Raw genomic sequence first — 27,164 nt, 5'->3', positions numbered from 1 at the left:
GAAGTTTATATTACGATGCCTTAGGTTGATTTTTCTAATTTCCGAGCTCTATTCATGAGGTTGGAATCATACCTTAAGTTAGTTTTTCTTATGAGCCGAGCTTCTTTGTGAGGTCAGACTCTCATTTTCTTGTAATCCGAGCTCTTTAGAGAGATCGGCACTATACCATAAGTTAGTTTTTCTTATGAGTTGAGCTTCTTTGTAAGGTCGGACTCTCATTCTCTTGTGATTCAAGCTCTTCAGAAAGGTAAAAAATGGGTTTCTTGTTTGCGATCCAGGCCCTTTTATGAGGCTGGTCACTTAGGTTTACGTCCTTTTTCTCGAGTCCCGTGCATGTCGGGGTCCTCTCTTTTTAACTTTGCTCCCTCGTCCGACCTCTCTGGATCCTGTATCATTCTAGGTTCTTTAGCCCTGGCTTTGGTTTGAGTCTTTTACTCTTGAGTTTGTCCACGTGTGCTTTCCGGGCTGCTTGCCCCCAAGCGTCTTTCAGATCCCCTTTTTTTCTAGGTTAAGTCCTAAGGTTCTCTTTTTAATGGATTGGTTTGGTATCAGAGGTCAATTCTTGAGGTTGACGCTTCTCATCATTGCCCCTGGTCTTTCGTTTAGTTCTCTATCTTGGTATGCATTTTGCCTAGAATTCACTGTAATACCCGGCTAGACTCCGGTATCGGAATTCCTACCGTCCGGTGGAATTTCGGATGTCGGGAACTTCTAGAAGGGTAAAGACATGTTTTATAAAATGTTTTCATGATTTTAATGGTTTTAAAGTATGAAACTAAATAAGTTTTGCATGAAAATAGCATTGGAGGAAAACCCAGGTTCGGCCGCCGAAAGTCAAGTTCGGCCGCCGAACATGCATGTGTTTTGGAGGCACGTTAGGCCCCCGAAAGCATGAGTTAGGGAAGTTCAGGTTCGGCCGCCGAAAGTCAAGTTCGGCCGCCGAACATTGCATGGATGCGGAGGCACATTCGGCCCCCGAACGTGGCCTGGCCAGCCACCTATAAAAGAGTCCCTTAGCCGAAAATGGGCGAGCTTTTTCTCCCCATTTCGGCCAAGGTGAGCATTCCGCCATCCTTCCCCAATCTTGAGTTTTTCCTTCCTTTCTCCATGATCTTTACAAGTTTATAACTTTGGTCTTGAAGATCTTTGAGCTTAGAATGAGTTTTGGAGCTTGGAGACCAAAAGTTGGAACTTCTCCCATCACCAAGTTTAGATCTCCTCAACCCTCGATCTTCAAGAGGTAAGAGCCGATCTTAAGCTCCTCATGTGTTTTAAGTAAGTTTTAAGTTGTTTTATGGGTAGAGATGCATGTTTAGGCTTGTTGATGAGTTTATGGGTTTTTATGTTTTGATGAACAATGTATGATGTTTGAGTATGCTTGAAGTGTTGTAGTTGGGGTATTTGATGTTTTGAGGCCCCTAGGAACTTGTATGCATGATTTGGGTGAAGTATATGCATGATGTGAGAGTTGGGAGGCAAATGTGCATTGAGGAGCCAAAGTTTCTGCCCTTTGGCAGAAACCAGGTTCGGCAGCCAAAGGCACTTTCGGCCGCCGAACATGGCTTGAGAGGCAGCTTTAGGCTGCCGAAGCTTGCCCCCGAAAGTTGGAGTTTCGGCTCTGTCCGAGACTTTCGGCCGCCGAAGGTGCCGCCGAACATGCATGAGTTTCGTCTCTGTCTGGGAGTTTCGGCCGCCGAAGGTGCTGCCGAACCTGCCTGACTTTCGTCTCTGGAGGGACTTTCGGCCGCCGAAGGCGCCGCCGAAAGTGCCCTGTCCAGCCTTTTCTTGCATGCTTCCTAGGAGTGTTTTGAGGTGTTTTTAGGAGGTTTTTGGGGGTATGTTTAGAGTTATGTTCTTGTTGTTTGGTGCCTCATTTGAGTCCACCTGTGTAGGTTCGGACCCGAGGAACCGAGACCCCCGGTTGTGAGATAGTCGTTCAGAGTTCGTTGTTACAGCTTCAGTCACCAGGTGAGTGGAACAACTCCTTAAGTTTTAAAGTAAATGAATAAATGAATGAATCATAAAGCATTGCCCATGCATCATTATGCCATGCAATATTTCAGGATGTTTGCATTAGACTTCACGAATATGTTGCATTGCATAAATTGATGTTGATGTGGATGGTTGTTGGGTGATCCATAGTCCTCTGAGGTTATGTTATGATGATATGTTATGGAAGACCAGCGAGGCCCATTCTACGCCCCTGGCACTATGTAAGAGAAAGACCAGCGAGGCCCATTCTACGCCCCTGGCACTTTGGAATGTTATGTTATGTAAGAGAAAGACCAGTGAGGCCCATTCTACGCCCCTGGCATTTGGAGATGTTGAGGACTAATGGTGACAATACCATCCTTTATGTGATTAGCTGTGATGTGTTGCATTCCATGAAAGCATGAATAAGAAAAAAAAAAAGTTATATAATAATATACCTAAAAATGGAGGAATCATAATAATAATAAAATGAATAATAATATACCTAAAAAGGGTGGAATTAAAGCAAATATTTTTAGTTTCCGCTCATTGGGCTTTATAGCTCACCCCCTCTCCCCTAACCCCAGTCTTGCAGGTGCAGAGTAGCTAGAGGAGTCATCAGAGTAAGAGAAGTTTATGTAATAGCTTAGCTGTGGACATGGTTTGTTGGTAATGTATAAGTATGAGATGTAATGTAAGTTTGATAATGTGCTTGACTAGAGTCTGTTGTATTCCCTGTACACATGGTCTTGTATGAGATATAATGTTTTTATGATGCCTATGTAATCCAAGCCTATGTTATGTTATGTTACCCCATTGGAATATTTGATGAGGACTCCAATGAGAGGTTTATGTTATGTTTGTGCATGCACAGGCTAGGCTTGGCAAAGAAATGTTTGAATGAAAGAAAAGTTTTTAATTTTTATGTATGTTGTTGACCATGTATGGGATTAAACAGGTTCACAGGATGTATGTTTGGCTTGCTACGGGTCCCGGCGGCCTTAAGCCGATCTGGATCCTAGCGCCGGTGGCGGCCTGATTTTTGGGTCGTTACAGAGTGGTATCAGAGCCCTAGGTTCATATGGTCGGACCTAGAGTGTCGGGCTCATAGAGGTGATAGAAAGTCAAGCACAATAGGAAATCATGTCCACTAGGATAGGATGTAGAGTCCTGTCTAGAATGAAAGTATGATATGCCATGAGATATGCTATGTATATTGTAACGACCCCAAAATGGACCGTCACCGGCGCTAGGATTCAGGTCGGCTTAAGGCCGCCAGAACCCGTAGCAAGCCTGCTATACTCTCTGTGTACCTGTAAACCTCATACATGATCATACATATTATGTGAAAATAAAACTCTTTTCTGAACCAAGGCTTAACCTGTGCATGCACTATCTCTGTACTCTGTACTCATGTACTCTGTACTCTGTATCCCTGACTAGAGCTTGCTCTAGATGGGCTATCTCATACCTGTTAAGCCTGGTTTTCACATACAGGAAAACCAAGGGAGACGTGGCCAACTTCTGGCAACAAGTTGGACATAACACCTGTCCACAATGCTGACTAAGGATGGCTCAAAAGCTGGCTGACCAACACAGCTTCGGCTGCCGAATCGCATGCAAAACCATGCAACATTCGGGGGCCGAACCTGAACTTCGGAAGCCAAACATTGGGCACTTTCGGCGGCCGAACTTATCTTCGGCGGCCGAACTTAGCTCCTCTGCCTTGGTTCACTCAACTCCAACCTATCACACTGTAAACCCAGAAAACACATCATAACACTTTAGAAAACATAATTCCTACCCTTATATAGAATCCCAACACCCCGGATTCCATCAAACAACAGAAATTCCGGTGCCGGATTCGAGCCGGGTATTACATTCTCCCCTCCTTAAGAACATTCGTTCTCGGATGTTCCTAAAACACAAAATAAAAGACAAGGAGGATACTAACCTCAAAACAAATATGGATACTGCTGGAGCATAGACTCCCGCGTCTCCCAGGTGCACTCTTCTAGATTATGGTGGTTCCAAAGAATTTTCACCATCGGAATCTCCTTGTTCCTTAGCTGTCTGATCTGCGTGTCCAGAATCCGCACTGGCTGCTCTATATAGGTGAGATCTGTATGAATCTCCACCTCAGGCTCACTCAGAACCTGATTCGGATCTGATACAAACTGTCGTAGCATAGAAACATGAAATACCGGGTGAATCCTCTCCATAGAAGCAGGTAAATCCAGCTTATACGACACATTTCCGATCCTCTGCAACACCTCAAAGGGTCCAATGTACCGTGGAGCCAATTTACCTTTCTTCCCAAAACGAACCACTCCTTTCATTGGAGACACTTTCAGCAATACCCAATTACCCTCTTGAAACTCTAACTGTTTTCTGCGAACGTCTGCATAACTTTTCTGTCTACTCTGAGCTGTTTTGATTCTCTCTCTGATCATGGGCACCATTCTACTGGTAATGTCTACTAACTCTGGCCCTGCAAGAGCCTTCTCTCCTACCTCTTCCCAGCAAACAGGGGATCTGCACTTCCTCCCATACAAAGCTTCATAAGGAGCCATCCCGATGCTAGCATGATGGCTGTTATTGTAGGCAAACTCCACCAAAGGTAGATGCTGCCTCCAAGAACCGCCAAAGTCTAACACACATAGTCGAAGCATATCCTCTATGGTCTGGATGGTCCTTTCTGACTGTCCATCAGTCTGTGGGTGGAAAGCAGTACTAAAATCCAATCTTGTGCCCATCGCACTTTGCAGACTCCGCCAAAAACGAGAGGTAAACTGAGGTCCTCTGTCTGAAACTATAGACACTGGAACTCCATGTAATCTCACTATCTCATCCAGATAGACCTGTGCCAACTTATCCACAGAATAGTTACTCCGTACTGGAAGAAAATGAGCAGATTTTGTGAGTCTGTCCACAATCACCCATATCGAGTCTATCCTGTTGGACGCTACTGGTAAACCCACTACAAAATCCATGGCTATGTTCTCCCATTTCCACTCTGGAATCGGTAATGGGTTAAGCATTCCGGCTGGTTTCTGATGCTCTAATTTCACCCTCTGACAAACCTCACAGGCTGTCACGAACTGCGCCACTTCTGTCTTCATGGCTGGCCACCAATAGACTCTTTTCAGATCCTGATACATCTTGGTAGCTCCTGGGTGAACACTATACCTCGCATTATGAGCTTCCCTCATAATGTCTTCTTTCACACTGCCCCTATCTGGTACACAAATTCGACTCCCATAGCGAAGGATCCCTTTGCTGTCAAATCTGAACTCTGCACTATTGCCTGACTGAACAGTCCTGGCAATTTTCATCAACTCAGGGTCCTCATGCTGTCTCTGAGCTATCTGCTCCAGAAACACAGGTGTCACTCTCATCTGTGCTATCAACGCACCTGTCCCAGACAACTCTAGCTGTAATCCCTCATCAAAGAGCTTATAAAGCTCCATCACAACTGGTCTCCGCTCTGCTGCTATATGGGATAAACTGCCTAGTGACTTCCGGCTGAGGGCGTCTGCGACAACATTCGCCTTACCCGGATGATACTGGATCTTACAATCATAATCACTGAGCAATTCGACCCATCTTCTCTGCCGCAAATTCAGCTCTCTCTGACTTAAGATGTACTGTAAACTCTTGTGATCGGTGAAGATCTCGCATTTAACCCCGTAGAGGTAATGCCTCCACATCTTAAGTGCAAAGATAACTGCTGCCATCTCTAGGTCATGGGTAGGGTAATTCAATTCGTGCTTCTTCAACTGTCTAGAAGCATAAGCAATCACCTTATCCCTCTGCATCAATACACAACCCAATCCCACTCGAGATGCATCACAGAACACTGTGAAATCCTCATGACTAACAGGCAGAGCTAACACTGGTGCTGATGTCAATCTCCTCTTGAGCTCCTCAAAGCTTTCTTCGCACTGGTCTGACCAGACAAACTTCTGGTTCTTCTGAGTCAATTTGGTCATAGGAGCTGCTATCTTTGAGAAGTTCTGAACGAACCTCCTGTAGTAACCTGCTAGTCCCAGAAAGCTTTTAATCTCAGTCACTGTCGTGGGTCTGGGCCAGTTCGCTACAGCCTCTATCTTCTTGGGATCTACCTCAATACCCTCTGCTGATACCACATGTCCCAAGAAGGCAATGCTCCGTAACCAAAACTCACACTTCGAGAACTTGGCATATAACCCATGCTCTCTCAGTGTCTGCAGTACTATCCTCAGATGCTGGGCATGCTCCTCTGCATCTCTGGAATACACTAAAATATCATCGATAAACACAATGACAAAGTGATCCAGAAACTCACTGAATACCCTGTTCATGAGATCCATAAATGCTGCAGGGGCGTTAGTCAACCCGAACGGCATTACTAAGAACTCATAATGCCCATATCTGGTCCGGAAAGCTGTCTTAGGCACATCTGCCTCTCTGACTCTCAACTGATGATACCCGGATCTCAGATCTATTTTCGAGAAACAACCTGCTCCAGCTAGCTGGTCAAATAGATCATCAATCCGAGGTAAGGGATACCTATTCTTGATAGTGACCTTGTTCAACTGTCTGTAGTCGATACAAAGTCTGAGGGATCCATCCTTCTTTCTAACAAAGAGCACTGGAGCACCCCAAGGTGAGGTACTAGGGCGGATGAAACCCTTATCTACCAAGTCCTGCAACTGTTCTTTCAACTCTGTTAACTCAGCTGGCGCCATCCTGTAGGGAGGAATAGAGATAGGTCTAGTACCTGGCAGTAATTCAATTTCAAACCCTATCTCCCTATCAGGAGGTAGTCCTGGCAAATCGTCTGGGAATACATCGAGAAACTCTCGAACTACTGGTACTGTGGCTGGTTCCCTCACCTGACTGTCTAGCTCTCTCACATGAGCTAGAAACCCCTGACAACCCCTCCTAAGCAAACGACGAGCCTGAAGGGCAGAAATCATACCTCTGGGTGTACCTCTCCTGTCTCCTCTGAAGACACACTCTGACCCATCCTGGTCTCTGAGACTCACTAACTTCTCTCTACAGTCCAACGTAGCACTATATGCAGATAGCCAATCCATCCCTAGAATGACATCAAAATCTGTCAAATCTAGAACCACAAGGTCAGCTGGAAGGCATCTACCCTCGATAAACACTGGACTGAAACGACAGACTGACACTGCCACTGATGGGTCACATCTAGGTCCACTGACCCAGAGAGGATACTCTAACTCAGAACTGATCAAACCCAATCTCTCTATGGCTCTCGAAGCAATAAAGGAATGAGAAGCACCGGGGTCCATCAAAGCATACACATCTGAACACCCAATGATGAGATTACCTGACACCACTGTGTTCGACGTGTTAGCCTCCTCCTGTGTCACTGTGAAAATCCGTGCTGGGGCTACTGGATTTCCACCTCGGGAACCTGCTGCTGAAGTAGAGGCTACCCCTCTCCCTCTACCTCTGCCACTCGTCTGAGGCATGACTGGAGCTGCTGGCCGTACAACTGGCTGTACCACACTGCCTGAACTCATCTGCTGGGATGGTGCAAAAGTCATCTGCGGACAATCCCGAGCAATATGCCCTTCCTGTCCACATCGAAAACAAGCTGTAGATCCCAACCGACAAACTCCTCCATGTGGTTTTCCGCATCGTCTGCAGACTGGAGCTGTGCCAGAGCTTGAGCCACTACCTATTCCCAGACCTGACTTAACTTTACTCCAGAACTTACTCTTTGTTCCTTTTGCTCTATCCCATCTTTTACTGCTTGGTGTGGGAGCTTTAGAACCCGAAGCCTGTGCCTTTGACTGTTTCTGAATATTGGCACTAGCTTCCATTTTCCTGGCTGCGTCCACTATCGAGTGAAAACTCTCCTTCTCTGCTGGAAGGATCAAAGAAGAATACCTAGGATGAAGTCTCATGGTATATCTCCTTGCTTTCTTCTGATCAGTATCATAGGCTTGACCCACGTACTGAAGCAAATCCAGGAACTTATCTGTGAATGCATCAACACTCATCTCATCTGTTTGTCGCAACTGTTCAAATTCAATTACTTTCATTTCCCTCGAACTGTCAGGAAAAGCCCACCCTGCAAACTCATTGGCAAACTCTTCCCATGACATACTGTCCATTCGAGGCTCCACATAATTCTTAAACCATTCTCTGGCCTTCTTGCATTTTATTGTGAAACCTGCCATCTCAATGGCTCTCCTATCATCTGCTCCCAATTCACTGGTGATCATCCTAACTGCTCTGAGGTAATCAAATGGATCATCTCCCGTATTGTATTTAGGAGCATCCAATTTCAAATACTCCGTCATTTGGACTTTACCTCCAGATGAGCTAGGTTCATGTCTGTCAACAACAGGGGCTACTGGTTCTGTTTGTGGTGGTGGAGGTACTGGTTCATTTATTTCTGGGTGTGCTGCACTTGGATGTATAGGGGAGGGTGGATACATAGGATATGGTGGATATGATGGGTAATAATGAGGATATGGCATATATGGCATATATGTAGGATATGGGTCAAAGCGAGAGTACTCCGACATACCCTCTATCGGATACTCTGGATCCTGAAACACAGCTGGATACTCAAATCCTGAGGCCTGACCACCGCCCATAGATTCTCCCATACCTTCCTCAAAACTGCCTATACCCATGCTGTCATCTCTAGACTGATCATCCCTCCTTTCCTCTGATCTACCTCCCCTAGCTGTTCCTCTTCTGCTCTCGTCGACAGACCTTCTAGGGTCTATTGACGTACCTTCCCTGCTAGATCTCTGAGACCTTGCCCTTGGCAATGCAGGAGGACGAGCAGCTGGGCTCTCATTCTCTGGTGGGACTCCAGTCAATCGAGCTGATCGACGAGTTCCTCGCATCTTTACTCTGGAAACACAACATATAACATACCACTTTAGCACATAAACATCACATATCAATCATACATATACAACACTCATGGCATATCATATCATAGCAGATAGGACTCAAGACCCTATCCTAGTGGACATGATTTCCTATTGTGCTTGACCACTTCTAACCTGTCTGAGCCCAACACTGTCTCTATAGGTCCGATCATGTGAACCTAGGGCTCTGATACTAATCTGTAACGACCCCAAAATGGACCGTCACCGGCGCTAGGATTCAGGTCGGCTTAAGGCCGCCAGAACCCGTAGCAAGCCTGCTATACTCTCTGTGTACCTGTAAACCTCATACATGATCATACATATTATGTGAAAATAAAACTCTTTTCTGAACCAAGGCTTAACCTGTGCATGCACTATCTCTGTACTCTGTACTCATGTACTCTGTACTCTGTATCCCTGACTAGAGCTTGCTCTAGATGGGCTATCTCATACCTGTTAAGCCTGGTTTTCACATACAGGAAAACATATATACATATACAGATCATGTACAAAACATACATCACTAGGTCACTAGGTCAAGCAACAACTATTACATCTCTTTAAGATTACATGTCCACTCTACGCTATTACAGATCTCTTTACTCTTCCTGTACTTTGCTGGACTGTCCCTGTACACTGAACCTGCAAAACTGGGGTTAAGGGAGTGGGATGAGCTCTATAGCCCAGTGAGTAGAACAGTAAAACATCTCAGTAAAATATGATCTCATGAAATGCACCATATCACAGACAAGCCACATCAAGAGTAAACCTGTCACCACATAGTCCCAGTAACTCTGTGCCAGGGCGTAGAATCGAGCACCTGGTCTTCCTGTCATATATGTATATGTGTATATAACACCTGTGAACTTACCATTGCCAGGGCGTAGTCAAAGGCTCCTGGACTTTGCTATATACCTGCCAGGGCGTAGTCAAAGGCTCCTGGTCTTTGCTATACGTGCCAGGGCGTAGTCAAAGGCTCCTGGACTTCCTGTCTGAGACTATTGGATCATTCAGCATTTACTCACATCATCAAATAATAATGCAATGCAACATATTCGTGGATACTAATGCAATCACCCTATGGCATAATCATGATGCATGAGATATGCGAAAAGCAGTTTGTGGTTCATTTAAAAGTCATAAGTTTAGTTCCACTCACCTCCGGCTATCTGGACTGACTGACTCTGCAGGCTCTGAAACTCTGGAGCAGTACTCACTGCTGCTCTCTCTGGTTCCTCTGGTCTGTCACACATAAAGACTCAAATGAGGGACCAAACTATCGTAAGAATACCTCTCTTACACTACCCAAGAAAACCCCTTAATCTTACTTTAAAACTCATGCAAAACATGTAAAAGAAAAGCTGGACAGAACACTTTCGGCGGCAGGTTCGGCGGCCGAATGTCCTCTCCAGAGACGAAACTCAAGCACCTTCGGCGGCACCTTCGGCGGCCGAATCCCCCAAACAGAGCCGAACATACAAAAACACTCGGGGGCAAGCTGTGGCAACTAAGCCACCATGCAAGAGGTTCGGCGGCCGAATGAACCTTCGGCTGCCGAACCTGAGTTCATCCAGAACTCAGCTTCAACGGCAAACATCTCCTCCTTCCCTTTAACAACTCCAAACATGCATATCCCAACTCCTCAACACACATATACATAAGTATATGATCACAGGGGTCCAAAACTAGCTAATAACCCCAAACAACAAATCAAACATAACACATAACCATGTATCCATGCATAACTCATCAAAACTATCATGAATAACCTAAGCATACTTCAACCCTTCAGGAAAACATATTCAAGAACATCACTTACCTCCTGAAGTAAGAAGCTACACACTCTGAACAAGGGAAAACGGATCACCTCCTCTCACACTCTCAAACTCTCTCAAACTCACTTTTTGCTTCAAACCCTCACAACTTGGTAAACGAGCAAACTTGTGCATGAGCTGCTCAAACTCAGCAAATAAACCAAGGGAGACGTGGCCAACTTCTGGCAACAAGTTGGACATAACACCTGTCCACAATGCTGACTAAGGATGGCTCAAAAGCTGGCTGACCAACACAGCTTCGGCTGCCGAATCGCATGCAAAACCATGCAACATTCGGGGGCCGAACCTGAACTTCGGAAGCCAAACATTGGGCACTTTCGGCGGCCGAACTTATCTTCGGCGGCCGAACTTAGCTCCTCTGCCTTGGTTCACTCAACTCCAACCTATCACACTGTAAACCCAGAAAACACATCATAACACTTTAGAAAACATAATTCCTACCCTTATATAGAATCCCAACACCCCGGATTCCATCAAACAACAGAAATTCCGGTGCCGGATTCGAGCCGGGTATTACATATATGATGTGGGTTCATGTGTTTCCACATGAACCATTGGATGCTAATGTTTTGTTATCTGTGCTGTTTTTCAGTAAACAGAATGCGAGGAACTCGTCGATCAGCTAGATTGGCTAGAGTACCACCGGAGGATGAGGGCACGAGCGCCCGTCCTCCAGCATTGCCAAGGGCAATGTCAAGTAGGTCCCACAGAGACAGAGCAGTGGGAGATCCTAGAAGATCTCTGGATCTGGGTAGAAACAGATCAGTAAGAGGAACGGTTCAAGGAGGCAGGTCAGTGGATGTGGGAGAAGAGATGGATGTGGACCAGAGGAGGGATGGTAGTCTTGGTGTGAGCATGCCAGAAGAGGGCATGGGTGAGTCTCAGGGAGGCACTCAGGCCTCGGGGTTTATTCCACCACCCCAGTACCCACCTTTTTCACCATACCCCGGGTATTCGATGGGAGGTACATCGGATTACCCCAGTGTTAATCCTTACCCTTCTCACATGCCATACCCACCTTTTTACCCACAGTATCCGCAGTACCCTATGTACCCACCTCCATCCTTCCATCCAGGCACAGCAAACCCTATCCCAGGGGATGCCGCACCTCCACCACCAGCAGAAACCGCAGTTACAGAAAACCAAAGACCTCAACCTACCTCATCTGGAGGGAGCAAGGCCAAGATGACCGACTATATGAAGTTGGGTGCTCCCCAGTTTGATACCGGTGATGATCCGTTTGTGTACCTGGAGAAGGTCAAAACAATTACAGATGAGATAGGGGCTGATGACAGTAGAGCCATTCAGATGGCTGGTTTCACTCTGAAATGCAAGAAGGCACGAGAGTGGTTCAAGAACTATGTGAAACCAAAGGTGGACAGTTTGTCATGGGAGGAGTTTGCGAATGAATTCGCAGGATGGGCTTTCCCTGACAGTTCCAGGGAGCTGAAGGTGATTGAGTTTGAACAGCTGAAGCAGACAGATGAGATGGGTGTCGATGAGTACACCGATAGATTCTTAGAGTTGTTGCCGTTTGCTGGGCAACATCTGGACACAGATCCGAAGAAATCGAGGAGGTATATCATGAGGCTCAATTCCAGGTATTCCTCTTTGATTCAGTCAGCTGATAGAGAAAGTTTCCATGCCATTATAGACATGGCCAGGAGAATGGAGGCTAGTGCCGTAATAGAGGGAAAAGTTAAGCAGTCTGTGGCACAACCTTCTGGTTCTAAGACCCCAGGTGGGGGAAGGATAGACCCTTCATCCTTGAGTTCAGCTAGTAAGAAGTGGGGCAGTACCGCTAAGAAACCAAAGAAGAATAAGTTCTGGAGCAAGATCAAATCAGGTCTGGGATTAGGAGGAGGCTCAAGCTCTGGTGCTGATAATGCAGTGTGTGCAAGGTGTGGTAAGCTACACAGGGGGATATGCCGGTTTGGGACGACAGCCTGCTACAGGTGTGGGCAAGAGGGACATATGTCTTGGGAATGTCCGAGAGCAGTTCCTACGGCACAGCCCCAGCAGACAACTTCGGGTAGTGTAGCACAGCCAGCAGCTTCAGCCGCAACACAGGCTAGTGGCAGAGGCCGAGGGAGAGGGTCAGCCTCTTCTTCATCAGTTTACAGAGGGGAAGGTCCGTCAGCTCCAGCACGGATCTTCACAATGACACAGCAGGAGGCAAACGCATCCAACACCGTGGTGTCAGGTAATATCATCATTGGTTGTTCAGATGTTTATGCCTTAATGGACCCGGGTGCATCCCATTCTTTTGTTTCTCCGAGAGCGGTCGAGAGGTTGGGTTTGATGGTCTCTGGGTTAGAGTGTCCCCTATGGGTCAGCGGACCCAAATGTGACCCGTCAGTGGCAGAGTCAGTCTGCCAGTACAGTCCAGTTTTCATAGAGGGAAGATGCCTATCCGCCGACCTAGTGGTTCTAGACTTGACAGATTCTGACGTCATTCTAGGGATGGATTGGCTATCTACCCATGGTGCTACCTTGGATTGCAGAGACAAGGTAGTTAAGTTCAGATGTCAGGATGGGTCAGAGGTCGTCTTTAGAGGAGACAGGGGGAGTACACCTAGAGGTTTGATATCAGCCCTACAGGCTCGTAGGCTGCTCAGGAGGGGTTGTCAGGGTTATCTAGCTCATGTGAGAGAGCTAGACAGAGATGTCAGAGAGCCCGCCTCGGTGCCTGTGGTTAGAGAGTTCTTAGATGTTTTCCCAGACGAGCTGCCAGGTTTACCGCCTCCTAGGGAGATAGAATTCGAAATAGAATTGATGCCAGGAACCAGACCGATCTCTATCCCTCCCTACAGGATGGCGCCAGCAGAGCTGAAGGAGCTTAAAGAACAGTTGCAAGAGCTGGTAGACAAGGGTTTCATCCGACCGAGTGCCTCACCTTGGGGTGCTCCAGTGTTGTTCGTGAAAAAGAAGGATGGATCCCTTAGACTTTGTATCGACTATAGACAGTTGAACAAGGTTACTACCAAGAACAAGTACCCGTTGCCTAGGATCGATGATCTATTCGACCAGCTAGCAGGAGCAGGTTGTTTCTCCAAAATAGATCTGAGATCTGGGTATCATCAGCTGAGGATCAGAGATGAAGATGTGCCAAAGACAGCATTCAGGACCAGATATGGGCATTTTGAGTTCCTGGTGATGTCGTTCGGGTTAACAAACGCCCCTGCAGCATTCATGGATCTCATGAACAGAGTATTTAGCCAATACCTGGATCACTTCGTTATTGTCTTCATAGATGATATCTTAGTGTATTCCAGGAATGCAGCAGATCATGCCCATCATCTGCGGTTGGTCTTGCAGACTTTGAGGGAACATGGCTTGTATGCCAAGTTCTCTAAATGTGAGTTCTGGCTAAGGAGCATTTCGTTCTTGGGGCATGTAGTGTCAGAGAATGGGATAGAGGTAGACCCCAAGAAGACAGAGACTGTGGTTAACTGGCCTAGACCCACTTCAGTGACGGAGATCAGGAGTTTCTTGGGTTTGGCAGGTTACTACAGGAGGTTCGTTCAGGACTTCTCAAAGATAGCAGCTCCTCTGACCAGACTAACCAGGAAGAATCAGAAATTTCTGTGGACCGACCAGTGCGAAGAGAGTTTTGAAGAGTTTAAGAAGAGGTTGACTTCAGCACCAGTGTTAGCACTGCCATCTAGTGGAGAGGACTTTACAGTCTTTTGTGATGCGTCCCGTGTGGGACTGGGATGTGTGCTTATGCAGAATGAGAGGGTGATTGCTTATGCTTCTAGACAGCTAAAGAAGCATGAGTTGAATTACCCCACACATGACCTTGAGATGGCAGCAGTAATCTTTGCACTCAAGATGTGGAGGCACTACCTCTATGGGGTAAAATGTGAGATCTTTACAGATCATAAGAGCCTGCAGTACATCCTGAGTCAAAGAGATTTGAATTTGAGACAGAGAAGATGGGTAGAACTGCTAAGTGACTATGATTGCAAGATTCAGTATCATCCGGGTAAGGCTAATGTTGTAGCTGATGCCTTAAGCCGGAAATCACTCGGCAGTCTATCCCACATCACAGCAGAACGAAGACCAGTAGTAAAGGAGTTCTACAAGCTCATCGAAGAAGGGCTACAGTTAGAGTTGTCGGGTACAGGTGCCTTGTTGGCCCAGATGAAAGTGACACCCGTGTTCCTTGAGCAAGTCGCTCAGAAACAGCATGAGGACCCCGAGTTAGTGAAGATTGCCAGGACTGTTCAGTCAGGCAAGGATGATGAGTTCAGATTTGACAACAAGGGGATCCTCCGCTATGGGAGTCGATTATGTGTACCAGATGACATAGGGCTAAAAGGAGACATTATGAGAGAGGCTCATAATGCAAGATACAGCATTCACCCCGGAGCCACCAAAATGTATCAAGATTTGAAGAAAGTTTATTGGTGGCCAGCGATGAAGAAAGAAGTGGCACAGTTCGTGTCAGCCTGCGAAGTGTGTCAGAGGGTGAAGCTAGAACATCAGAAGCCAGCTGGAATGCTTAACCCACTACCGATTCCAGAATGGAAATGGGAAAACATAGCTATGGACTTCGTAGTAGGGTTACCGGCGACGTCCAACAGATTGGACTCCATATGGGTGATTGTGGACAGACTCACCAAATCTGCTCACTTCATCCCTGTCAGGAGTGGCTACTCTGTGGACAAGTTGGCGCAGGTGTATGTGGATGAGATTGTCAGGCTGCATGGGGTTCCTGTTTCGATAGTGTCTGATAGAGGGCCCCAGTTCACCTCCAGATTTTGGCGGAGTCTGCAGAATGCCATGGGTACTAGGTTGGATTTCAGTACTGCCTTCCACCCCCAGACTGATGGACAGTCAGAAAGGACCATCCAGACTATAGAGGATATGCTTAGGATGTGTGTGCTGGACTTTGGCGGTTCTTGGAGGCAGCATCTACCTTTGGTGGAGTTTGCCTACAACAACAGCCATCATGCTAGCATCGGGATGGCTCCATATGAAGCTTTGTACGGAAGGAAGTGCAGATCACCTGTTTGCTGGGAGGAAGTTGGAGAAAAGGCCTTGGCAGGGCCTGAGTTAGTAGAGATCACTAGCAGGGTGGTACCCATAATCAGAGAAAGAATCAAGACTGCTGCAAGCAGACAGAAGAGTTATGCAGACATCCGCAGAAGACTAGTAGAGTTTCAGGAGGGGGATCTGGTATTGCTTAAGGTGTCTCCAATGAAAGGAGTGGTTAGGTTCGGGAAGAAAGGTAAGCTAGCCCCACGATACATCGGACCCTTTGAAATCTTGCAAAAGATTGGGAATGTGTCGTACAAGCTGGACTTACCTGCTTCAATGGCAAGAATCCATCCGGTTTTCCATGTTTCCATGTTGAGGAAGTTTGTGTCAGATCCGAGCAAGGTTCTTAGTGAGCCTGATGTGGAGATCCAAGAGGATCTCACCTATGTTGAGCAGCCAGTGCGGATCATAGACACCCAGATCAGAAAGCTAAGAAACAAGGAAATCCCGATGGTGAAAGTCCTTTGGAACCACCACAATATAGAAGAATGTACCTGGGAGACACGGGAGTCCATGCTCCAACAGTATCCCCATCTCTTTTAGAGGTTAGTATCTATGTGTTCTATGTGTTTAGTATGTATGTTATGTTTTATGTTATGCATGTACTAGTTGAGGAACATTCGGGGACGAATGTTCTTAAGGGGGGGAGAATGTAATACCCGGCTAGACTCCGGTATCGGAATTCCTACCGTCCGGTGGAATTTCGGATGTCGGGAACTTCTAGAAGGGTAAAGACATGTTTTATAAAATGTTTTCATGATTTTAATGGTTTTAAAGTATGAAACTAAATAAGTTTTGCATGAAAATAGCATTGGAGGAAAACCCAGGTTCGGCCGCCGAAATTCAAGTTCGGCCGCCGAACATGCATGTGTTTTGGAGGCACGTTAGGCCCCCGAAAGCATGAGTTAGGGAAGTTCAGGTTCGGCCGCCGAAAGTCAAGTTCGGCCGCCGAACATTGCATGGATGCGGAGGCACATTCGGCCCCCGAACGTGGCCTGGCCAGCCACCTATAAAAGAGTCCCTTAGCCGAAAATGGGCGAGCTTTTTCTCCCCATTTCGGCCAAGGTGAGCATTCCGCCATCCTTCCCCAATCTTGAGTTTTTCCTTCCTTTCTCCATGATCTTTACAAGTTTATAACTTTGGTCTTGAAGATCTTTGAGCTTAGAACGAGTTTTGGAGCTTGGAGACCAAAAGTTGGAACTTCTCCCATCTCCAAGTTTAGATCTCCTCAACCCTCGATCTTCAAGAGGTAAGAGCCGATCTTAAGCTCCTCATGTGTTTTAAGTAAGTTTTAAGTTGTTTTATGGGTAGAGATGCATGTTTAGGCTTGTTGATGAGTTTATGGGTTTTTATGTTTTGATGAACAATGTATGATGTTTGAGTATGCTTGAAGTGTTGTAGTTGGGGTATTTGATGTTTTGAGGCCCCTAGGAACTTGTATGCATGATTTGGGTGAAGTATATGCATGATGTGAGAGTTGGGAGGCAAATGTGCATTGAGGAGCCAAAGTTTCTGCCCTTTGGCAGAAACCAGGTTCGGTAGCCAAAGGCACTTTCGGCCGCCGAACATGGCTTGAGAGGCAGCTTTAGGCTGCCGAAGCTTGCCCCCGAAAGTTGGAGTTTCGGCTCTGTCCGAGACTTTCGGCCGCCGAAGGTGCCGCCGAACATGCATGAGTTTCGTCTCTGTCTGGGAGTTTCGGCCGCCGAAGGTGCCGCCGAACCTGCCTGACTTTCGTCTCTGGAGGGACTTTCGGCCGCCGAAGGCGCCGCCAAAAGTGCCCTGTCCAGCCTTTTCTTGCATGCTTCCTAGGAGTGTTTTGAGGTGTTTTTAGGAGGTTTTTGGGGGTATGTTTAGAGTTATGTTCTTGTTGTTTGGTGCCTCATTTGAGTCCACCTGTGTAGGTTCGGACCCGAGGAACCGAGACCCCCGGTTGTGAGATAGTCGTTCAGAGTTCGTTGTTACAGCTTCAGTCACCAGGTGAGTGGAACAACTCCTTAAGTTTTAAAGTAAATGAATAAATGAATGAATCATAAAGCATTGCCCATGCATCATTATGCCATGCAATATTTCAGGATGTTTGCATTAGACTTCACGAATATGTTGCATTGCATAAATTGATGTTGATGTGGATGGTTGTTGGGTGATCCATAGTCCTCTGAGGTTATGTTATGATGATATGTTATGGAAGACCAGCGAGGCCCATTCTACGCCCCTGGCACTATGTAAGAGAAAGACCAGCGAGGCCCATTCTACGCCCCTGGCACTTTGGAATGTTATGTTATGTAAGAGAAAGACCAGTGAGGCCCATTCTACGCCCCTGGCATTTGGAGATGTTGAGGACTAATGGTGACAATACCATCCTTTATGTGATTAGCTGTGATGTGTTGCATTCCATGAAAGCATGAATAAGAAAAAAAAAAGTTATATAATAATATACCTAAAAATGGAGGAATCATAATAATAATAAAATGAATAATAATATACCTAAAAAGGGTGGAATTAAAGCAAATATTTTTAGTTTTCGCTCATTGGGCTTTATAGCTCACCCCCTCTCCCCTAACCCCAGTCTTGCAGGTGCAGAGTAGCTAGAGGAGTCATCAGAGTAAGAGAAGTTTATGTAATAGCTTAGCTGTGGACATGGTTTGTTGGTAATGTATAAGTATGAGATGTAATGTAAGTTTGATAATGTGCTTGACTAGAGTCTGTTGTATTCCCTGTACACATGGTCTTGTATGAGATATAATGTTTTTATGATGCCTATGTAATCCAAGCCTATGTTATGTTATGTTACCCCATTGGAATATTTGATGAGGACTCCAATGAGAGGTTTATGTTATGTTTGTGCATGCACAGGCTAGGCTTGGCAAAGAAATGTTTGAATGAAAGAAAAGTTTTTAATTTTTATGTATGTTGTTGACCATGTATGGGATTAAACAGGTTCACAGGATGTATGTTTGGCTTGCTACGGGTCCCGGCGGCCTTAAGCCGATCTGGATCTTAGCGCCGGTGGCGGCCTGATTTTCGGGTCGTTACATTCACTTTGCCTTAGTTCTATTTGCCTATTGGCCTTACTGGCACCGAGCTCATTTTCCTGAGGTCAGCGTGGCACTTTGGCACTATGAGCCTTGAATTAGCCTTCACTAGGCCACGTTGCTTCATGAAGTGGGCATTTGGATGCCTTAGGTTAATTTCTTTATATGCTGGCTATTTTGTGAGATTGGAGTCTCATTATCCTGCGGTCCGAGCTCTTTTGTGAGGTCGGATTCAAATTTTTTATTTGTGGTCCAGTGTTCCGATCCTTCATGTGAGGTCGAAGCTGGGTTTTTATGTGTTATTTTTGTGCTATCCGAGCTCTTTTTGTGAGGTTGGAGTCAACCCTTTACCTATTCTCTTGGAGGCTTATGGCCTTTATTAATGCTGTTTTTCTGTGTTGGTGTTCGCTTTCCAGTCGGTTTTGTGGTGTCGGCGGTCATATTCCAAGACTGGTCACCTACCTCACTGGGATCTTCTTCTCCAAAGCTGGTTTTGTGGTGCCGGCGGTCATGTTCCGAGACTGGTCACCTACCTCACTGAGGGCTTCTTCTCCTCAGCCAGTTTTGTGGTGCCGGCGGTCATATTCCAAGACTGATCACCTACTTCACTGAGGGCTTTATCTTCTCAGCCGGTTTTATGGTGTCGGCGGTCATATTTTGAGATCGATCACCTATCTCACTGGGATCTTCTTCTCCTCAGCCAGTTTTGTGGTGCCGGCGGTCATATTTCAAGACCGATCAACTGCCTCACTGAGGGCTTCATCTTTTCAGCCGATCATTTTCCGAGACCGGTCACCTACCTCACTGAGGGTTTCATCTTCTCAGCCAGTTTTGTGGTGCCGGCAGTCATGTTCCAAGATCGATCACCTATCTCATTGAGGTCTTCTTCTCCTTAGCCGGTTTTGTAGTATCGACGATCATGTTTTGTGTAACGACCCAAGAATCGGACCGCTACCGGCGCTAGGATCCAGGTCGGCTTAAGGCCGCCGGGATCCTTAGCAAGCCTAACATGCATCCTGTAAACCTGTTTAATCCCATACATGATCAACAACATACGTAAAAATTAAAACTTTTCTTTCATTCATTCTCTCATACACCAACTCAACCTGTGCATGTACTGTATATAAACATAATCATAAACATGACCCCTCTGTGGGACCTCAACAATGCCCCCAATGGGTGGCATAACATGTGTTGAGTTGGTTTACATAAGCATTACAAAACATCTAAGATCATGTATTAAAAGGGATATCATACACATAGGGTCAAGCACAATCTCTAATCCTCAAGGTCATTACATTACATAACTATTCTGTACTTTTACATTACATCATTCTACAAATTCGTCATGTCCACATTCTAGCTATTACATACATAAGACTTCATTACTCTAGCTGACCTCTTGGTCTACCCTTGCCCTATGAGGTGGATTGAAAGTATCCCACATCGGAAAGAGGTAAGGAGGGGGGACGCCTTATAAGGGCAAGCCCCAAGAGACCACAGTAGACGCGTTTTGAGGGGAAGGACGCTTGCGTGAACCCTTAGAAACAAAACCGTGAGGGGAAGGCTGGGCCAAGGCCCTCGAACCCAAAGCGGACAATATCTACTGTTGTGGGCCCAGAGGATGTTACAATTGGTATCAGAGCCTGGGCCTCATGAGTACGGTGTGCTGAGCGAGGACGCTCAGGCCTTATGGGGGGTAGAAGCCCTATGAGGTGGATTGAAAGTATTCCACATCGGAAAGAGGTAAGGAGGGGGGACGCCTTATAAGGACAAGCCCCAAGAGACCACAATAGACGCGTTTTGAGGGGAAGGACGCTTGCGTGAACCCTTAGAAACAAAACCGTGAGGGGAAGGCTGGGCCAAGGCCCTCGAACCCAAAGCGGACAATATCTATTGTTGTGGGCCCAGAGGATGTTACATTTTGAGACCGATCACCTACCTCACTGAGGTTTTCTTAATTTCTTTTTAAGATTTTTCTACAAAGTAAAAGTTTGCACAGGGCATATTACAAGTGAATGCAAATATTAATTTTGACCAACCCTATCTTTTTATGCGATTTAAAGAATTCACTAAATAATAGTTCATGTGCGTAATTTATTTTACAGTTTTTTCTCAATAGTATGCATAAACCAATAATCATTTTCTCAATGTTTTCCATGTTAAAATTCATGCCTTTAAGCTACTTTAGTATACTATTATGTTAAGTCTCATACACACAAGGCTTTCATCTACAATCTTGATTTTATAACTAATCATGATAATGAAAATACTTTGAGCTAAAGAAGTGACCGTGCAACTTAACTATGACGCCTTTCTTTCATGATTTGTGAATCACCCCTGCATTTCCCTTTCTCTTTATATTGGCATCTGCCTCTATTCGACTTTCACCGTGTGGCTTTTTGATTTTGACGTAGGTGGTGATTCTTGGGTTTTTCACCGTCTCGTGGCACCACAGAGCTAGAAAATGAGAATTACGGTCCTTCTCAAGCAGAGCTCAAATCGTTTGGGGTGTTTCTAGTGTAATTTTCACCGTGATTGACTATGTGGATCTTAGTGGGTGTAATGAGGGTGAGAACTCTGGTGACGAAAAGATCTCATTCGTTCTCACAGACGATGCCAATTGTTGAGCTGAAATCCAATAGAAGTTTGGGATAAGGGTCTGTCTAAGTAAGCTCCCCTCTTTCGGTTTTTTCCCCTTTCTTTGCTATATCCCTTTCTTTTTATTTTCTAGTGACGTGTTATTATTATACACGATCTTATGTACGGACGTTCTCTTTTTTCAATTGTCAGACGACCATTTAATTCCCTCCGGTATCTGTATGGGCTTGAATGCATAATGGTCTGTAGCCCTACTGACCCATCAAATCGAGTAAGATAGATTTGGACTTTTTGAATTCTAACCGTGTTAGGTCAGACCTGTTAGCTTGGGGCTCGGACTGCACCCATAAAAGTGGACCAGTGTGCTGCGTTGTCATAAGATTTTGGCCAGACACTCTTATGGGTTAATAAGGATTGGGAGTTCGAGATCCAACTGTTATTAAATTAAATAAGTCTTAATTTAATGTAATATTATTTTTTTAATAATAAAGTTTTATTTTTATAATTTTAAAAATTATTTACTATTTTTACACATTTTTCAAAGAAATTTTATTAATTAAAATATTAATTTTAATATTTTAAATTTAAAAATAAAATTTTATTATTAAAAAATAATATTATATTAAATTAAAACTTATTTAAGCTTTAATAAAAATATAGATTTATTGCTTTTTAGCCTCCAACAGCTTCCAAATTTGGTTTGCGTATGTTAGTGTGTAGACATTTACGCTTGACTTTAATAAATTGTAAATTTGGCTTTCAAAATTTTCCAACACTTTGCTTTTTATTTTTTAGGTAAATTAACTAAATATTTTATTTTTATTCATTTACAAATTTAAATAAAGAAATTACAATTGATTAAAAAAAATAAAGATATACTATTTAATTATTTCTGCAAAGCGGGAAAAAGAACAAGACAAAAACTGGACCCTCCATTTCATTCTCTGAATCCTAAACGGAGGGAAGTTTCCAGTTGGGAATCAATCATCAGTGCCAAACAAAAATCATGGTGGACTGGAATGGAATCATCATTCCTTGTCATTGCTTCAATTCAACCATAAAAATAACTCACCTCTTTTTTTTTTAATAATAAAAATAATAATCTTCTTCTTTTTTACAGTCATCAACAGCAAACCAAACAGTAATTCGCAACCAAACAGTAATTCCAACAGAAAAAAAATTCCCGGAGGTTTTGTGAATCTTCACTTTATTTAGCATTCTGGTCAATTTCTCTGTGTCCATATACCTTCTATACAAACGTGTTCTTCAGCAAGATTCTGTCGTTGCGTGTGGCTCTATCTCTTTTGGTTTTTTTATATATTATAAGCTAAGCATCCAGAATTGAGGGCTTTGACAAAATCTTTCTTGTATGCTACTTTTCCTTGTTTTTGATTCTTGGGTTTCTGTCAATTCTCTCTTTTTGCCTAAATCTTCATTTATTCCTAATTGGATCTTCAATTATTGAAGCTTTATCCCTTTGAATCCACAAACACAAGTGTTAGGGAGCTTGGGTTTGATTTCTTCTTTGCTTTCATCTTAAAAATCCCTGTTTTTGGTTGTCAATTATATGTTATCAATTGTCTCTATTGCAGATTAGTTGATTTCTAAGCTTATTTTCAGGCTTTCTTATATCAGTTGTATTTTAGCTCATTTCGTAACTGATTTGCTACCATTTAGAACAGATCTAGCTATCTAGAAGTTCGGTTTGTTGTTCGGGCTGTTGGGGAGTTTAATAAGATTCTGAGTTACTGTTAAAAGGCTCTTTGAAAAAGCTTCTTTAGATCCAATTCGGTTCTGTTCACTTTTATCGGTTAGTACTATTTGGTTTATAATTTACTCGAGTATCATCTTCTAACTCTAATAATTGCAGAATTGTGAATCTAGTTTTGTGTTTTTATGAATTACAGATATTCTGGTTGCACACAACAGGAAACCAGCTGCTTTGTAGATTTTGTATAAGTTTCAAATCTGTATTTGAAGAAGTTTTAAGACATTAAAAAGATGACGATTGGAAATCAAGCTACAAAGAATGAGGGAAAGTCGACGAAGAGCAAACAAGTTAATGAGATTGATCCCTTGTTGCCTAAAAGGCAAGAGGATGTTGGTTTTGATGAGTTTGATGGAGCTTCCTTTACTGGAGCAGTGTTCAACTTATCAACTACCATAGTTGGTGCTGGAATCATGGCACTGCCTGCCACCATGAAAGTGTTAGGCCTTGGCCTTGGGGTTGCTATGATCATCTTTATGGCCTTCTTGACAGAGGCTTCAATTGAGCTGTTGCTTAGGTTTAGCAGGGCAGCGAAGAGTGCTTCATATGGAGGACTTATGGGTGATGCCTTTGGAAAGTACGGAAGGATACTGTTGCAACTAGCTGTTTTAATCAACAACATTGGGGTACTCATCGTGTACATGATTATTATTGGTATGCTTTCATTACTCTATTTGCCTTATAAATTTAGTATTCGTGTGTATAATATTTTCTTATATGTGTTTCTGACAGTCCGCCTAATTTGATCAATATGTCAATATTTACAGGAAACTTGTTTGATTTATTTTTCTCGTTTTGAATATATGGTGAAAATGGTTTTTCATGTTTGTGGCTAGGATTGAAGTTGTTAAATGTTTCTCTCTTTGTTCATTTGAAGGTGATGTGTTGTCTGGAACATCTTCGAGTGGAGTTCACCATGCCGGTGTGCTTGAAGGATGGTTTGGAGAACATTGGTGGACTGGACGATTCTTTATCCTTCTTGTCACAACACTTGCTATATTTTCGCCGCTTGCTTGCTTTAAGCGAATTGGTTAGTATTGTTTCTTAATCAAAAAGTGGTTGATGTGTTACCTTCTTTCTCTTTTTTCTTTCTTGAGAATAGTGTTACCTCCTTTCTTGGTTTCTCGTGTGTGTATTATCAATCTAATTAAACCAATGATTCTTTATCCCGCTTCTTGTTCTTGTATGTAGAATTGAGGCCTGATGATCTATTTTATTAGTAACCTTTCAGTTTTAGTCATTTGCTTTGGCATGTGATAGGAATTCTTATCATTTTCAGTAATTTAATGCTTATACAACTTGTAGTTACTAATGTATTATGGAGATTGATCATTGCCATTTTGTGTTTGCAGATTCTTTAAGATACACATCTGCCTTATCAGTTGCTCTAGCAGTTGTGTTTCTTGTGATCACTGTGGGAATCACAGTTATCAAGTTGATAAATGGAAGCATAATGATGCCCAGATTACTACCCAATGTTACAGATCTGACTTCATTTTGGGAACTCTTCACTGTAGTCCCTGTTCTCGTCACTGCATACATCTGCCACTACAATGGTATGCAAAGTTATAATTCCCTGAATCCTCTTCTTCCTAAAATTGACAAACAATATAAGTGGGATGATAGGTTGATTAATATTCAGATAGTACCAGCAAAGTAATGATGCTTTCATTATTCAATAAATATCTGATTAGACACCATTAATATTTCCTGATTACAAGCAATTTGCTTCAGTTTAGCCCCAGTTCTTCCCAAGCTGTATCCAAGTGTGTTTGCTTTGTGAAACATGTTCTTCTATAATCTGAAGTTCAAAATCATTTCTTAAATAATTAGGCTGCTTTTCTATTTATGACAAACAACAAAGCTAATAGTTGTGAAGTTGACTTATTCTATATTTTTCCCTGGCCTAGGTTTGTATTTGTTAAAATCACCAGGAATTCAGAGTACTCATTGTGATGTCTTTTATCAGAACTTAGTATTAGTTTACACATGAACACATTTGAATCAATGGTGTTGATAAATATGACTTAATTAAGTTTGTCTGATAATATCTTGTCAATTTAAGAGTTAGAATTTTAAATTGGTGTTGTGTTTTGTGCTTCAATTGCAGTTCACAGCATAGATAATGAACTTGAGGACTCCACTCAGATAAAAGCAGTCGTGCGAACAGCACTTGCCTTATGCTCAACTGTATATATAATGACCAGCATTTTTGGATTCCTTCTTTTTGGTGATGGAACCCTTGATGATGTGCTTGCGAACTTTGATACTGACCTTGGCATTCCTTACAGTTCCCTGCTTAATGATGCTGTTCGCGTTAGTTATGCTGCTCATCTCATGCTTGTATTCCCAATTGTCTTCTATCCCTTGCGGCTCAACTTGGATGGCCTCCTATTTCCCTCAGCACGACCTTTGTGTCAGGAAAATATGAGATTTGCATCAATCACCATTGGGCTAATTGCTCTGATATTCTTGGGTGCTAATTTCATTCCAAGCATCTGGGATGCTTTCCAATTCACTGGAGCAACTGCAGCTGTTTGCCTTGGGTTCATTTTTCCTGCTTCAATCACTCTTAGGTACTTTTACAACCTAATTACTTTATTAGCAAGTTTTCACTTTTTATGGTTGATTATGCAATACTTTGTAAATAAAAATTTAGAGGTCTTCCATGTTTTGAAATAAGAGCAACTAGTTGGCTTGTAATTTCATATGAAGTGAAATAAGCTAATAATAGAACAGAAAATAATGGACTAATCACACTGAATGTGTAGTGCCAATTTGTGACGTACAGAAGTGCTTTGAAACTTTTAGTTGTTTGAACACACTTCTGAATGCTTCATCGTATTTCTGTGCAAAAAACCTTGAAATTGCCACCTGCCGTCAAACCACACATAACTGTTAGTCTGTATGGTACCGCCATTTGTGTTAATAATCACAAAGATGAGTTCATATTCGTGGTCGAGTCTCTTTGTTTTTAAAATCTCAACTCTTGCAACCATATGCTGAATAATCATTTTGGTGACCGTATTGTAAATATGGCTTAGGTTTGCAGATTAGAATTTTTATTTAATGTCTCACTTTTAATATTTTCGAAGCTCATTTTTTATTGATAATAACAAAGTGCTGATTCAAAAAAAGAAAGCAGAACAAAGGTTGCTATAATTTGTGAACTGGTTAGAACTGAGAATGAAAACCAGTAGTTTTATTATTTTCATTATTGTTACTCTGGCGATTTGTATTAACAGCATTTGCAATTAGTCAGTTGGGATTTATTGTAAGACCTTAATAATAAGAATTTATCATAGATTGCATGATGTTTGAGCCAATGATATAGAATTGTTGTTGAAAGGGCGAGTTTTTCTGATTGTATTCTAATTTTAGCTGAAACATGAAGTGCTGATCATAAATGTTCTACCTTTTCGTTGCAGGGATCGCCACAACATAGCAACGAAGAAGGACAAGATATTGTGTATTTTCATGATTGTCCTTGCCGTGTTCTCAAATTTGGTGGCCATTTATAGCGATGCATTTGCGTTGATTAAAAAGAATTCTTCACCTCGTGAATGATCTGGCATGTTAATCCATACTGTGAAATGAATCAAGAATTGGTCATCTTTTAGCTAAGAGACCTTGATTGGCAGAATCTTTTCCATTGCAACTTCTCCAGGAAGTGTAATGAAGTTTAATAAGACACTCGGATATATGTGTATATGCATTTTGCTGAAGACAGCAATGGTCTCTCAAGACTTCTGGACCCCTTATACTCTGTGCGTCGTTATATTTGGTGGTTTGTGGTTTGTTTTGGGTTTTAATTTTGTGGAAAAGAATGAGACTGTAGAAATGAAGACATATAAATATATCTGCAGCGCATCTTGCTAGCTGAATATAATATTATACATTGTCAGTGTGATATTGCATATTAGATATTTATTTACTTTAAATAAGATGTTTTTGGATTATGAGTTATCTGATGCTTATTTTTCCTGAGGCTTCCCCGTGATGC

At 43.4% G+C, this 27,164-nt stretch overlaps 1 protein-coding gene across 4 annotated transcripts; it reads left to right on the top strand.

Annotated features, from left to right (window-relative positions):
- Positions 1-22,504: 22,504 nt before the first annotated feature.
- LOC110630768 (amino acid transporter AVT6A) lies at positions 22,505-27,127 on the top strand. Of its 4 annotated transcripts, XM_043957155.1 has the most exons (7): positions 22,507-22,760; positions 23,076-23,203; positions 23,301-23,815; positions 24,039-24,191; positions 24,514-24,717; positions 25,272-25,737; positions 26,590-27,127. In XM_043957155.1, the coding sequence occupies exons 3-7, from the start codon at positions 23,395-23,397 to the stop codon at positions 26,726-26,728; spliced, it is 1,383 nt and encodes a 460-aa protein (XP_043813090.1). In that variant the 5' UTR covers positions 22,507-22,760; positions 23,076-23,203; positions 23,301-23,394; the 3' UTR covers positions 26,729-27,127. The 4 variants fall into 4 exon arrangements, with proteins under 4 accessions (XP_021634059.1, XP_021634041.1, XP_043813090.1 ...); XM_021778367.2 differs by having other exon boundaries at positions 22,505-23,203; positions 23,323-23,815; XM_021778349.2 differs by having other exon boundaries at positions 22,506-23,203; positions 23,278-23,815.
- Positions 27,128-27,164: the final 37 nt, after the last annotated feature.

The sequence above is a fragment of the Manihot esculenta genome, chromosome 1 (genome assembly GCF_001659605.2).
Source record: "Manihot esculenta cultivar AM560-2 chromosome 1, M.esculenta_v8, whole genome shotgun sequence".
Classification (NCBI taxonomy): domain Eukaryota; kingdom Viridiplantae; phylum Streptophyta; class Magnoliopsida; order Malpighiales; family Euphorbiaceae; genus Manihot; species Manihot esculenta.
The sequence above is the reverse complement of the archived record's forward strand: the minus strand, read 5'-3'. Positions and strand labels throughout refer to the sequence as shown.